The sequence below is a fragment of the Trichechus manatus genome, unplaced genomic scaffold, assembly GCF_000243295.1.
Source record: "Trichechus manatus latirostris isolate Lorelei unplaced genomic scaffold, TriManLat1.0 scaffold00098, whole genome shotgun sequence".
NCBI lineage: Eukaryota > Metazoa > Chordata > Mammalia > Sirenia > Trichechidae > Trichechus > Trichechus manatus.
The window spans coordinates 10,092,894-10,108,940 of NW_004444034.1; the positions used below are offsets into that span (position 1 = coordinate 10,092,894).

Below are 16,047 nucleotides of genomic sequence, written 5' to 3' on the forward strand. Positions count from 1 at the left end.
ACACAGCTTAGAAACAAAGACATAAATTAATTAAAAATCAAAGGATGGAAAAAAATATATAAAGTAAACAGTAACCAAAAAAAGGCAGGAGTGGCAATACTAATCTGAGATAAAATAAACATTAAGGCAAAATCAATCATAAAAGACAAAAAGACAATCCACCAAGAAAACTAACCTTAATGAATACCTATGCACCAAACAACAGGGCCCCAAAATACATAAACTCTAACAGCACTGAAAAGAGAAATAGTTCCGCAATAATAGTACAAGACTTCAACACACCACTCTCGGTAAAGGACAGAACATCTAGAAAGAAACTCAAGATCTAAAGGCCAAAATCAAACAACTTGACCTCATAAACATATATAGAACACTCCACCCAACAGCAGCAAAGTACGCATTTTTTTCCAACACACATGGAATGTTCTCCAAAATAGACCACATTTTAGGCCACAAAGCAACCCTCAATAAAACCCAAAACATTGAAATAATACAAAGCATTTTCTCTGATCACAACACTGTAAAAGTAAAAATAACAGGAAGAGCAAAGGAAAACTCAGATACATGAAAACTGAATAACACCTTGCTTAAAAACAACTTGGTAATAGAAGAAGTCAAAGAGGGAATAAAAAAATTTCTAGAATTAAATGGGAATGAGAACACATCATACCAAAACCCTTGGAACACAGCAAAGGCAGTGCTCTAAGATCAATTTATCGCAAAAAACACACACATCAATAAGAACAAAGGCCAAAATTAAAACGTTGGCCCTACAACTTGAACAAATAGAGAATAGCAAAAAGAAGCCCACAACCACCAGAAGAAAAAAAGTAATAATGATCAGAGCAGAAATAAATGAAATAAAGAACAGAAAAGCAATAGAAAGAATAAACAAAACCAAAAGTTGATTCTTTGAAAACAACAAAATCAACCAACCATCGGTCAAAATGACAGAAGAAAAATAAGGGAGAAAGCAAATAACCCAAATAAGAAATGAAATGGGAGACATTACAACAGACCCAACTGAAATAAAAAGGATCATAACAGAATACTATGAAAAATTGTACTTCCACAAATTTGAGAAGCTAGGGGAAATGGAAAATTTTCTAGAAACACACTACCTACCAAAACTAACACAAACTGAGATAGAAAATCTGAACAGACCCATAGCAAGAGAAGAGATTGAAGAAATAATAAAAATTAAAAAAATAAAACACAACAACAACAACAAAAAAAGCCCTGGCCTAGGCGGCTTCACTGGAGAATTCTATCAAACATTCAGAGAAGAGCTCACATCAGTACTACTCAAACTATTTCAGACCACAGAAAAGGAGGGAATACTCCTGAATGCATTCTAGAAGCCAGCATAACCCTGATACCAAACCCAGGCAAAAACACCATGAAAATAGAAAATTACAGACCAGTATCTCTCATGAATATAGATGCAAAAATTCTTAACAAAATTCTAGTCAATAGAATTCAGCGTCATATCAAAAAAGAATATACCACGACCAAATGGGATTCATACCAGGTATATATACAAGGATGGTTCAACATTAGAAAACTAATCAATATAATTCACTACATAAATAGAACAAAAGAAAAGATTCACAATACAATCTCAATCAACTCAGAAAAGGCATTTGATGAAGTCTGACACCCATTCCTGATAAAAACTCTCAATAAAATAGGAATAGAAGGGAAATTCCTCAACATAATAAAGGGCATCTATACAAAACTAATAGCCAACATCATTCTCAACAGAGAGAGGCTGAAAGCATTTCTCCTGAGAACAGGAACAAGACAAGGATGCCCTTTATCACCACTGGAAGTCTTAGCTAGAGCAATAAGGCAAGAAAAAGAAATAGAGGGCATCCAAATTGGAAAGGAAGAAGTAAAACTATCGCTATTAACAGATGATATGATCCTATATATAGAGAACCTCAAAGATTCCACAAGAAAACTGCTGGAACTTATAGAAAGATTCAGTAGAGTAGCAAGATACAGGCTCAATATACAAAAATAAACAGATTCCTGTACACCAACAATGAGAACTTTGAGAAGAAAATCAGGAAAATAATACCATTTATAATAGCCCCTAAAAAGATAAAGCACCTAAGTATAAATCTAATCACAGACATAAAAGACCTATACAAAGAAACCTGCAAAATACTATTGCAAGAAACCAAAAGAGACCTGTATAAATCAAAAGACATACCACGCTCATGGATGGGAGGACTCAATATTGTGAAAATGTCAATTCTACCCAAAGCAATCTACAGATATAATGCAGTCCTGATCCAAATACCAACAGCATTCTTTAATAAGGGAAAAACTAATCACCAAGTTTATATGGAAAGGAAAGAGGCCCCAGATAAGCAAAGAAGGAGGCCTCACACTACCAGATCTCAGGACCTACTATACAGCCATGGTATTCAAAACAGTCTGGTACTGATACAAAGACAGACACATACACCAATGGACCAGAATTGAGAACCAAGACATAAGTCCATCCCCCAATGGTCAGTTGATCTTTGACAAAGGACCAAAGTCCATTACATGGGGAAAAGACAGTCTTTTTAACAAATGGTGGTGGCAAAACTGGATGTCCATCTGTAAAAAAATGAAACAGGACCCATACCTCACTCCATACACAAAAACTAACTCAAAATGGATCAAAGACCTAAATATAAGATCTAAAATGATAAAGATCCTAGAAGAAAAAATAGAGACAATGCAAGGGTCCCTAATACATGGCATAAATACAATACAAGCCATAACTGCCAATGTACCAACACCAGAATAGTAACTAGATAAGTGGGAGCTCCTAAAAATTAAACACTTATGATCATCAAAAGACTTCACCAAAAGCATAAAAAGAGAACCTACAGACTGGGAAAAATTTTTTTGCTACAACATTTCCGACAAGGGTCTCATCTCTAAAATATATAGACTACTTCAACACCTCAACAACAAAAAGACAAATTAATCCATTCAACAAATGGGCAAAGGATATGAACAGGCATTTCACCAAAGAAGACATTCAGGTGGCTAACAGACACATGAGGAAATGTGATCATTAGCTATTAACCCATTGCCTTCGACTTGATTCTGACTCGTAGCGACCCTATGGGACAGAGTAGAACTGCCCCACAGGGTTTCCCAGGAGCAGCTGGTGGATTTGAACTGCTGATCTTTTGGTTAGCAGCTGAGGTTAAGAGCTCTCAACCACGGCACCACCATTAGAGAAATGCAAATCAAAACTACAATGAGATACCATCTCACTTCATCATTACTGGCACGAATCAGGAAAAAGAAAGCAGAAAATAACAAATGTTGGAGAGGTTTCGGGGAGATTGGAACTCTTAAGCACTGCTGGTGGGAATGTAGAATGGTACAACCACTATGGAAAATGATATGGTGCCTCCTTAAAAACTAGAAATAGAAATACCATATGATCCAGCAATCCAACTACTCGAAATATATCCTAGAGAAATAAGAGCCATCACACAAATAGACATATGCACACCCATGTCATTGCAGCATTTTCACAATAGCAAAAGATTGAAACAACCTAATGATGAATGGATAAACAAACTATGGTACAAACACACAACGTAATACTACGAAATGATGAACAATGATTAATCTGCAAAACATGTCACAACATGGATGAATCTGGAGGGCATTATGCTGAGTGAAATAGTCAATGGCAAAAGAACATATTGTATGACATCCCTATCATAAGAACTCAACAAAATGTTTACACACAGAAAAAAACAATCTGATGGTTATGACGGGGGTAGTGCATCACTAACTGGACAATAGACAAGTGTTAACTTTGCTGAAAGGAAAGACAACACACAATATAGGGGAATTCAGCACAACTTATCAAGGCTGAGGGCTGAGGACTATGGTCTCCAGTGACATCTAGGTCAATTGGCATAACAATTCATAAAGAAAATGTTCTACATTCTACTTTGGTGAGTAGCGTCTTGGGTCTTAAAAGCTTGTGAGTAGTCATCTGAAATACACCTACTGGTCCCATCACATTTGGCGCAAGGAAAAATGAAGAAAACTAAGGCACAAGGAAAATATCAATCCAAAGGACTAATGGGCCACATGAACCACAGCCTCCACTAGCTTGAGCCCAGAAGAACTAAATGGTGCCCAGCTACCACCACTGACTGCTCTGACAAGAATCACAATAGAGGGTTCTGGACAGAGTCAGAGGAAAATGTAGAGCAAAATTCAAATTCACAAAAAAAGACCAGACTTACTGGTCTGACAGAGACTGGAGAAACTCCCTAGGCTATGGCCCCCGGACACCCTGCTAACTCAGAACTGAAGCCACTTCTAAAGTCCACTTTTCAGCTGAAGATTAGACAGGTTTATAAAATAATTTATAAAATAATAACACAGGTGAGAAACATGTTTCTTAGTTCAATCAAGTATAGGAGACATTCAAATGGGCAACACCTGCCCAAAAGCAAAGACAAGAATGTAGGAAGGGACAGGAAACCTGGACACGGGGAACCAGTGGTGAAAAGGGAAAGGGAGAGAGTGCTGACACAATACAGGGATTGCAACCAATGTCACAAAACAATTTGTGTATAAATTTTTGAATGACAAACTAATATGTGCTGTAAACTTTCACCTAAAACACAATAAAATTAAAAAAAAAAAAAGAACACTACAAAATTAGTGTTATAGACCTGACAAACTTTAGAATGCTTCAAGCTTTTAAATGTTAGGTGAGGGTGTCTTAAGGTAAAACTATTTATGGAAATGATGAGTGGAAACAAATAAGTGTTACACTATATTTCCTTATAACCTAGAATATTTACATTATTTTAAACATTGAATATTTAAATATAGAATATTTACATAATTCTAAAAATAGATCAGGCCAAAAAATAGAAATGAACTTAATGAAATATAGTGACCTTTATCATATTTCTGTTGAGTATTCGTGGATTTGTTCTTTTACTCTGGCTTATTTAAAAACATTTTCTACATATTTTCTTGTCTTAGTGGTATGGAAACTTCCTGGTATGAATGTTACTGAGAGAGAGAATGATACATAGGTAGATAGATAGATGGGTGGATGAATAGGTGAATGGATAGAGAGAGAAAGAGATTATTAACTATGTGAACTAATGCCAATATGATAGACTAAAAAAATACCTAACGTATAGGAAGACCTTTTATATTTATAGAGATATAGTTTGCCTCTGGAGCAATGGTGGTGCAGTGGTTAAAGTGCTTGGCTGTTAACTAAAAGGTCAGCGGTTCAAACCCACCAGCTGCTCAGCAGGAAAAAGAGGTGGCAGTCTACTTCTGTAAAGATTACACCCTTGGGTGTCCTATGGAGCTGTTCTACTCTGTCCTATAGGGTCACTATGAGTCGGAATTGATTCAATGACAGTGGGTTTTTTGGGTTTAGTTTGCCTCTGCTTTAGAAAATATTTTGTTTAAACCTAGCCTGCTGTTTATTTCTCAAATTTAAATGTCAGATTTCTCAATTGAGAGCTTTAATGATAACTGTATCTTCAAGTATTCAGTATGCAAGAAGTTTAAACACACAAAATAAGCAATACCTTGTTAAGGATCATTCCCACATATCTAGTAAATAAAATGAAATGTCAAGTAAAAAAAAAAAAAAAATGATAAGGGAATACTTGATAAAGTTGGAGATAATTTGAAAATATCAACATGAACTCCTAATTTTAAGAGCATAATTCTAAAAGAAAGGTGCATAAGACTGTGAAGAAATGTTAGATACCAACCAATACAAATTATGTGAGTCCATAATCACAAATAGAAAACTAAAACAGAAACAGTCTTACTAAAAGGTACTTTCAATTTAATTTTACATTTATGTCAATCTTAAGTAAAGATTATGTTACACATTTGTATTTTCTCCTTCAGGCCAAGATGGAGTAAAAGGGACCAGATTTACCTTCCTGCCTGAAACCACAAAACAACAACAACAACAACAACAAGCAGGCACAATATATGAAACAGTAGTTTTAAAGACACTGGACATTAGACAGTAAAAGACAGTGAGCCCTCAGGGTGGGAAACACAACCCATAATGAGGGGATCATTAATCAGCTAAAGCTACCCAGAACTGTCATAGATGTCAGAATTAGTGGACAAAGACATTAAAACAGTAGTTATAACTATATTCCTATGTTCAAAAAATTAGGTAAGACACGGAAGATACGAAGTCGAACCAGATCAAGCTTCTCAAGGAAACTACAATGTCTGAGATTAAAAATACACTGGCTAATACAGCACCGAAGTTCACCAGATTTCTGACATTGGCCCACCACTCCTTCCTTCTCACACTCTGTTCTCCCTTTGCAGGTTCAGCTACTCTTTTATCTTTAACTAATTCCTATATGACTTTGCCTCCCAAATCATTCCAAGTTTGACTTTCCTTCTGAGTTTCATACTTGCTTTTGAGTATGTGTGTGTATTTGGATATCACAAAGACTCTACCTCAAACTTAGTCGTTTCAAAAGTGAGTTTCCTAATATTATGCTGAATGAAATAAATCACAAAAAGGCAAACACTATATGATTTTACTAACATGAAACACTTAGAATAGGCAAATATTCAGCGTTCAGAAGTTAACAGTGGTTACCAGAGGCAGGAGGAAAGGAGAAAGAGGGAAATATTTGTTTAGCTAGCCTTAAATTTCTATTTATGGCAGTAGAAAATATGGCAATAGATATTGGAAATGGTTGCACAACATGAATGATATAATCAGTTCTATTGAAATTTACAAGTGAAAAACATTGAATTGGTAGATGTTGTGGTACTTATATTTTTACAACAATAAAAAAGTGAAAAAAATACACTGGATGGGATTAATAGTAGATTAGACACTGAGGAAGAAAAGATGTGTGAACTTGAAGACATAGCAATATGTAGAAGCTATCCAAAACGAAACACACAGACAAAAAAAAGAACAATAAACAAAAGTAAGAAAAAAGTAAAAACAGAATGCTGTATGACAATGAACGAAAACACAAGTTACAGACTGAGAGAAAATATTTGCAAAGCTTATCTCTAATAAAGGGCTTGTATCCAGAATATAAAGAACTCTGGCGGCACAGTGCTTAAGTGCTTGGCTGCTAACCGAATAGTTGGTGGTTCAAACATACTAGCTGCTGTGCAAGAGAAAGATGTGGCAGTCTACTTCCATAAAGTTACAGCCTTGGAAACTCTATGGGACAGTTCTACTCTGTCCTACAGGGTTGCCATGAGTCAGAATCAACTAGATGGCAACAGATTTGGCTTTGGTTTTGGTTATCCAGAATACATAAGGTTCCTGGGTGGTGCAAATTGTTTACACTTGGCTACTAACTGAAATGTGGCAGTTTGAATCCACCCAGCGACACTGCAGAAGAAAGGCCTGGTGATCTATTTCTGTAAGAGTACAGCCATTGAAAACCCTGAGGAGTGCAGTTCTACTCTGAAACACATGGGGTTGCCATGAGCCAGAATCGATTCAATGGCTACAGATTTAGTTTTTTTATCCAGAATATATAAAAAACTCTCAAAAGAAAAACTACGTATCTATCTATAGATAGATAGATAGATAAATAAAGAGGTCTATCTATCTATCTATAGATAGTAGATAAAGAGGCAAAAGAATTTGAATGGCCACTTCACCAAGAGGATACATGGATAGCAAATAAGATAATCAACATTATCAGTCATTAGCGAAATGTAAACTAAAACTACAACGAAATAACACTACATAACTATTTGTTGTTGTTAGTTGCTGTCCAGTTGATTACAACTCATGGCAACCTCATGTGTGCAGAGTAGAACTACTCCATAGGGTTTTCAAGGCTGTGATCTTTTGGAAGCAGATCTTCAGGCTTGTCTTCCGAGGCGCCTCTGGGTGGGTTCAAACTGCCAACCTTTCAGCTAATAGTTGAGTGCTTAACTGTTTGTGCTACCCATGGACTCCTACATACCAATTAGAATGTCTAAAATTAAAAAGACGGCCATACCAAGTGTTGGTGAGATTGTGGAGGAACCGGAACTCATACACTGCTGGTGGGAAAAGCAGAATGGTGAAGACTTTAGGAAATATCTTGGCAGCTTTATAAAACGTTGAACATACGCCTATCATATGATCCAGCCATTTCACTCGTAGGTGTTTATCCAAGAGAAATGAAAGCACATATCCATACAAAGACTTGTACATAAATGTTTATAGAAGCTTTTTACATAATAGCCAAAAAAGAGGAAACAACCCAAATGTCCATCAATAGGTAAAAGGACAAATTGTGGTGTATCCACTCAGTGGAAAGCTACTCATCCATGCTACAATATGAATGAATCTCAAAATAATTATGCTGAGTGAAAGAAGCCAAACTGCCCCCCCAAAAATATGTACTTTATGATTCCATTTATATAAAAGTCTAGGAAATGTAAACTAATGTATAGTGACAGTAGGCAGATCATCAGTTGCCTGGAGGAGGGGGATATAGGGTGAGGTTGGAGGAATTACAAAATCACAACTTGTTATGTTATCTTTTCTATTGGACAAAAATCATTTGCATCTCTACTAGAGAGACATGTAACTCACAGAGGCTGGACCCTAATCAATAGTAAAAAAAACAAACACCAAAGACCATTACCCTAGAGAATTAAATAATCCTTGGGTGGGCCTGTATAACTTTGAAAGGACATGCAATCATCTTTTTGCTTTATTTGTGGGTTTTAGGTAATTTTTCTTAACAGCCCCCGCTTTGTAATTATAAATAATCCTTGAAGATTATTCTTCATCACAAAAAGGGCTGGTCTCCTTTGTCCGAATTAATTTACGTAAACATATGAAGAGGTGTTAATAGTCATATAAGCCTCCTTGAGTATGGTCAGGAGCCAAAGTCACATGATGTCGAGCAACTACGAAAGTCAGAAAACTAACGTCTATCTAGAAATGTCCTGAAGAACCTCAGACTGAATTTTCAAGGACCCAAAACTGTAGCAGACACTTCAGGCAAGCATGAGATGAAGCAGAAGCCACCTGTTGATGACAAGGCTGAATGGCTGTGGTCATCTTATTACCACAATATCAGAATAGACACAAGTAGAATTCTCTGTTGGGGTACTGCTAATAACTATCTAACAACAATTTGATCAGTATTTCACTTGAGAGTAAAACCATACTTCGGACAGTGAGGGAGTTGAAAAATCTCCAGAGTCTTCCTATAAAATATACAGTCTCTGAAATACATTAGACAAACGATGATGGAAACCGGTTTGTTAGTCTATCGTGTTTGTCTGTTAGTGAAGAAATAAATCTTGTTTCCACTGAAAAGGAGAACAGCATCATGAAGTCCGGACCAGTGAATTTTTGAGTTCTCGTTTACTTTGACTTGTGACTAAGGTTTTAGAATTGAAGCTGCAAACTCTCTGTATAAAGACTGAGGATAAATGTTGATGACTATGTGGAAACAGGTACCTACAAACACTGCTGATAGGAGTTTGAGTTGATAAACCTTTGGAATATTCTTTGTAAAATAATCGGGCGATATCAATTAAAATTTAAAATACACATAGCCTTTAACACAGCATCCCATTTTGAAATTTCATTACATTTCCAGGTGAATCGTTATCATGAGCTACTTTTCATATAATACATGGAAATTTGTTGTCTATTCAGGAACTATTATTTTCAGTGGCATTTGCGTTTTTTTAAAAAAAAGTGGTTGATAAATCTTGAAGCAGAAATGTATATACGGTAAGCCTAAATAACAGTGATCCAACATTGGAGGAGTGGGGGCGCAGCAGTGTCTTGGGGAGTGGAGAGTCTGGGGAGGAATGACTTTATACCATGTGTTTTTCTGAAGGAGCCCTGGTAGTGAAGTGGTTAAGAGCTCGGCTGCTAACCAAAGGTCGGCAGTTCCCATCCGCTGCTTGGAAACGCTATGGGGCAGTTCTACTGTGTCTGAAACCAAATAGATTAGGTTAAGAACATTCCCACTCTAAAGGCAACCATCAATGACTGCTTTGAAATCTGAATAATGACTATTAAATCAAATCCTCTATTGGATTCCTAAAAACAGTGTTTTATGGAAGCCTAGAGAGAATATCAGAACAATATCTTGCCATAGAGAAAGAAAGAGGGAAATCCATCCTACCAGCTCTTCCCTGTCAAAAAAAAAAAAAAAACATCTAGAATAAAGGCAATCCCAGAGCTCAGAAATAGTGCTAGGAAGATCCCTGCATCAAACTGTTAAAATAATCCATTATTATTACTGGGATGGCACCAGTTCCACGGGGCTTATTCTCCCAAAACTGTGCTTTTGGACACTTTTATCATTCCCAGAGGTTTCAGACCGAAGATCTGGCAAGAATCCAATTTTTAGCATTCACCACACATTTATGAATATACAATAAAAAACATTGAGTTTCTGGGTGACTTGTAATGGTAATAATTATATCATTTGTGTGTATATTTGATTAAGCAAATTCAGCTAAGAGCAAAATAACTAATTAATTAAATGATGAGTGACATAATGGAGCTGTGACCCCTGACAAAGTAGTGTTTTAAAAATTAGTAATTATTTGGTTTCTCATATCAAAGTCATGAAAGAGTTAAAAATCAATAGGCCCTTCTCTGCCCTCCTACCCTCCACCAAAAAAAAAAAAACCGCATACACTAATGGCCGTTTTATAACAAGGAAACCAGAATTTTTGGCTACAGCCTCAACATGAGAGTATAGTTTGATGAGGGGACGTGGGAAACAACTAAAGAGAAAAAGAATTTCTCTGAGGTAGGAGAGTTTTCTGAGCATCAGCCTTGAGGTATTTTTCCCATCTAAAGTCATGACATCCATGACCTCCTTCCTCTGAAGTAAGGGAGCAGATGGACAGGTACAGCCAGGCAGAGATTTCGAGAAGACTTGTGAGCCCCTTTGCAAAGGCATCAGAGGAGAGCCTGCACATCAGGAGACAAATCCTCAGCATCTCCTGCTAAAAAGTATATCGCATAACAAAAGTTTATAAAATCTTTAAGAAAAAACTCTTTAAAGTTTATAAATGCTGAGCCATTCTCAGTAGAAATTAAAAATACTTTTTAATGAAAATATCAGCTCCAATAAAAGCAGTACTTAAAATAATTTGGTGGTATCAGTAAAAATTTAAAATACACATAACCTTTGACACAGGGATCCCATTTTGGAATTTCATCACATATCCAGGTGAATCATTATCAATGAGCTACTTTTCATATAATACATGGAAACTTATCTTTTGTTGCACACATGTGTGCCACAAAGAAGTATCAGCAGCTTCTCTTGGAATAATTCATCTCAGTTATGCCTTCTGGAATTCCAAACAGGATGAATCCCCTCCACTCCGAATTCAATTAATTCCTTACAGAAGGCAATTTAAAGGCTTAAACCAGGATTTGTATCACCAAGGGAACAGCCAGACAATGGCTCAGTTCTGATTCTTGGCAGGTCTAAGCAAGCATGGTTTGAAACATTGAAAGGCAGTGAGGGAGGGAAGTGCCTTTGACATGGCCACATACTGTCCATGCATAGCCCTCAGTGGCGCCATCTACATAGGCAACCATGTCGTCATTGACATTGGGATATTCAGCAATGTTTCCATTTGGAAAGAGCCAGATTTGCAATTATGGGAGCAGTTAGGAAAAGGTTTTTCTTCCATATAGGTTTCATTCAAAAGAATTAACTCCAGGCAGTTGCTGTCCTTTCAGTTCTGACTCATGGCCACCCCATGCATGTCGAAGTAGAACTTTGCTCTGTAGGGATTTCAAAGGCTGAATTTTTCGAAGTAGATTCTCAGGCTTTTCTTCTGAGGCACCTCTGGGTGGACTTGAGCTTGCAACCTTTAGGTCAGCAACTGAGCATGTTAACCATTTGTGCCACCCAGCGACTCCTTAACTCTAGGAGATAGTACTTATAATCCCCATTTGGCAGATGAGGAAACAGAGGCACTGAAAAGTAACCTAGGAAAAATTGGCCTCTGGAAGTTTCTGTCCATTTTCCTCATCTACCCCCAAGTAATTCCTTTTCTCAGGCATGAAATGTACCTATGTGCCCAAGATGACTGCCCTTTCTCCAATTCCAATGATACTCAACATACACTGACCCACCAGTGTCTTGAAGTAGTATGTCATGTTCTATATCCCATGCTTCCCTCCAAATTTTACCTGCCCCGATCCCAATCCTGGTTTCTAGCTGCTTTCAAATATCAGTAGCTAATTATCTGATTTTTGAAATCCCTACCTAAGCGTCGTCAAAAACGAAACAGTTTCTGTAAAATAAGAGTTATTCAGATTCAAAGATTTGCAAATCGGGAAGGGCCAAAATGAAAGCTCAAAATGGCCTTCCAAAGAGGGAGCATAAGCGAACGTCTTTTATACTCAATTTTGTAGAACTTTGCATAGAGTTAGAAAAGAGTATAGGGTACATTTGATTGGTTGACATTCAACATACTCTCAAAAGATTCATTTCTCAAGAATATCTATTGGCTAGGGTAGTCAACCTTAGCCACAGTTTTCTACACTCTGGAGCTGGTTCTTTCTGTTTCCTGCAATTTTCTGGTTAGGCCACCTCAGAATGTTGCAGAATAAGTTGTCTTGATCAGGGAGTGTGGTCATGGGTCACATATTCTAAAAAGCAGAAGCAGGGAGCTGGAACAAAATGGAGTTCTATTCAGACCCATGTCAGGCCATTTTAGTTAGCTATTTAGTATCTCAGTTTTAGAGTGCTCTTTCACAGTGCAAATACGTGAGAATCGGGCTTTATTTAAAATTTCCTTATCCTTTTCTACTTTTTTCTTTTTTATAAACCCATCAGTAAACTTAATCATCACCCAGAGATTGAGATAGACTAGATAGATAGATAGATGATAGATAGATAGACAAATTGATTGATTGATATAGATAAAGACTTTATTGGACACATTACTATTGTAGACATTGTTTGTGGGTAGGATGTACTAAGTAAGTCCTACATCGCTTCAAGTGCCATAGCAGAAATAGTCTTGGACCAAAGTCAGAAAACCCAAGCAAGTTCTAGCTCTGCCACTTCCCATCTGTGTGAGCCTGGACAGTTGCTCCACTTCTGTGAGCCTGAGCTGCCTCTTTTGTAAACGACTAGATTCTCTCTTAAGGTCTGCATAGCTTGGGGATTCTGATTATAAATATCCAGGCATTGTCAGTGGGTGGGTATTAAGTTCAGCACATACATCATTAGTCTATTAGAGAGAACTATAGTTTTGACACATTGAAGAGTTAAAGCCCCACACAACAACTAGAAAAATCAAGTAAGAATTCCCTTGTTTCTATACTTTTGTGTTTTATGTGGAGCCTTGGTGGTGCCGTGGTTAAACGTTTGACTTCTAACCAAAAAGGTCAGCAGTTTGAATCTGTCAGCTGCTCTTTGGAAACCCTATAGGGCAGTTCTACTCTGTCCTATCGGGTCTCTGTGAATTGGAATCAACTCAACAGCAACGGGTTTGAATTTTTGGGTTTGGTGCTTTGTGTACTCGGGATACCTGTTAATGTGCCAGGGAGTAATGGAAACCACAGTATAAATAGGGCTTTTCTCTCAGGCGTATCAATTTTATAAAGATTTTGAGAGAGAGAAAATATATAGACATAAAGCAACTCATTCAAAATTTGCATAAAATTTTTAGAGAAAATAGGACATTTTGGAGAAAGTTCTAGCTTTTAGTGAGCATCTTTGCTTGCCCATGCAATCTCTACTGTTTACTTGTCTCTGCCGTTAGGGATATTTTGATGGAAAACTTTGTAAAGCACGGTACTAACGTATTCTTACTAATTAGAACAAGAACTAATTTGGATGGGGTTTCAGATTTATTCACAAGTAGATTGATAGAGAAACATTATTTGGCAGATGAAGAAACAGAGTCACACCTCTGTCCCTAGACAAGCAACTCTCAGAAGCACATACTTAATCAAAAGGAAGGCAGAGTGGGGACTGTAATCAGCTCAGGGAAAAGTGAATATAAGTCTTTTCAAATATGTCTTTTCAGAGACGCCATAGTAGGATAGCTGGTCATAAACCATTGTCCTTTCTGGTCTCCTTTTAGTCTCCACAAGACTATCAAACAAGAAGCCCTACTGCTCCCTAGTCAAGGGTGAACATGTGACTCAGAGTAGGCCAATCAGCCTCTCCTTCTGAGCATATGAATCTTGAGAGTAGGAAGGCTAACACTGAAAATAGTGGAAGACTCTTCATTTGGCAGAGAGGAGAACCCTGAAGAATCTGAGCATCTCTCCATTACGTCACCCTGCCTGGGAACCCTGGAGCAGTTCTGATCCCAGTTCTTTTGACATTCTTCAGCATTTCCTCTGATACTGTAGGCTGTCCCAAACCTTCTAATACATTCTTTCTTGCTTAAGTCAGACTTGATTTTTATTGCTTGCAGCCAAAATCCTGAAGTGTAGGCCTATAGCACCAGCTTCATATGTAAATCATTACCTTTTTTATTTGATAAAAATCAACTACTCTATTTGACAGGAAGTTAGCTATATGGTGATTTTATTTAGTATTTATTAGTTGTCTAGACTTCAATATAAAACACAAATTGCTTTTAAATGGAAGAAATCTCGATATATTCTTATTGCTACTCCTTTCTAATTTCCACTCCCATCTCAACTTATCTTAACCCTCATTTCATTAAAAAAAAAAACAAAACAATTCTTGAATATCTAAATGTATAGCACATTTCTGCTTAAGAGGGTGAACACTAACTTCTAAGCTGTAAACAAAGCTCATACTTAATCTATTTCATAATCATAATAATCATCATCCATGTTGATTCTGATGCTAGGGTGATCTTCAGGTTTTGATTTCTTTTTCACCTCTTTGCTTTTTTCAGTCAGGTGTAAGTGATGCTCACATTGCCTCATGATCTTCTTGGAAGACATCCAGCTCTCCCCCTGTCGTTCAGCTGGTGCTGCACATTGTCCTCCCCTCACATCTGTGCCCTTGGCCTTCAGGACCTCCCTAGCTCTTAGGAGATTGCAAGTGCAATTCCACGGATTCCCATCCAGGTACAGATGTCTGAGGCGGGGCAGACCCTCCAAGGCTTTAAGGTCTAAGGCAGAGATCTTGTTGTTCCTAAGGTTTAGAACCTGAAGCTGCTTGAGATCCTTGAGCTCCCTCTCAGCAATATCCTGGATAGCATTGCCTTTTAGGTCCAGCCTGGCTAAGGTCCCCGGGAGCCTGCAAAACATGGAAACAAGATATGAGAGCAGGCTGTGACCACCATTTCACAACTGCCAAGGCAGCGCGAATTGAGCAACATCTGCCTTTTCTGTATAGTTCTGTCCCCTCTGACACCAGAAAACAAGCTTTATCTTAAAAAACTAATTATAAGCACAAACTTCAGCCTTATTCTATAGGTCTTTAACTTTTCTCATAGGTGTTATTTTCTAACACTGATTTTTGTGAGTTTTATTCATAAAACTCTTTTTTTTCTTGTCAAACGTAATACCACCCAAACAAATTGATTAGAAAAACACTAAGAATACGGTTTTTAAGTTGGCCAAGGTCATAAATCAATAATTTGCAGAAGAAGAAATAAAAATGTCAGATAAAAATGTGAAAAAGTGTTTTGTAAGAATACAAAATGTAAATTAAAAAAGATTCACTGTTTTTATTTATCAAATTAGAAAATGGTTTTGATTTTAAGTTTTAAAACTTATGGCTACTGAGGGTGAGAATTTATACACTGTTGGTGGGAATAAAATGTACAAAGCAGATTAATTTACGAGGGAAAATCACTTCATACATGTTAACAGTTGGTAATTAAATTCAGTCTGAAGTTAATCCCCAAGCCAACAAGATTTTTGTGCACATGTCTACTAGATAACCTAAGGTGCATCCCTAAAAGATGTACAGAAAATCTCTTATGTATAGCACAAACCCCAACAGATAAGCTAGATAAGTGGGATCTTCTAAAAATCAAACACCTATGCTCTTCAAAAGACTTCACCAAAAGAGTCAAAAGAGA

General features: G+C 37.1%; 1 protein-coding gene across 1 annotated transcript in view; it reads right to left on the reverse strand.

The window, feature by feature from the left end:
• Positions 1 to 14,809: 14,809 nt before the first annotated feature.
• Positions 14,810 to 16,047, reverse strand: part of LOC101348192 (nephrocan) — a 12,710-nt gene continuing 11,472 nt past the window's right edge. The window contains exon 3 of the mRNA XM_004382743.1: positions 14,810 to 15,257. Coding sequence (XP_004382800.1) covers positions 14,810 to 15,257 — 448 coding nt within the window. The remainder of the gene's footprint in view (positions 15,258 to 16,047) is intronic.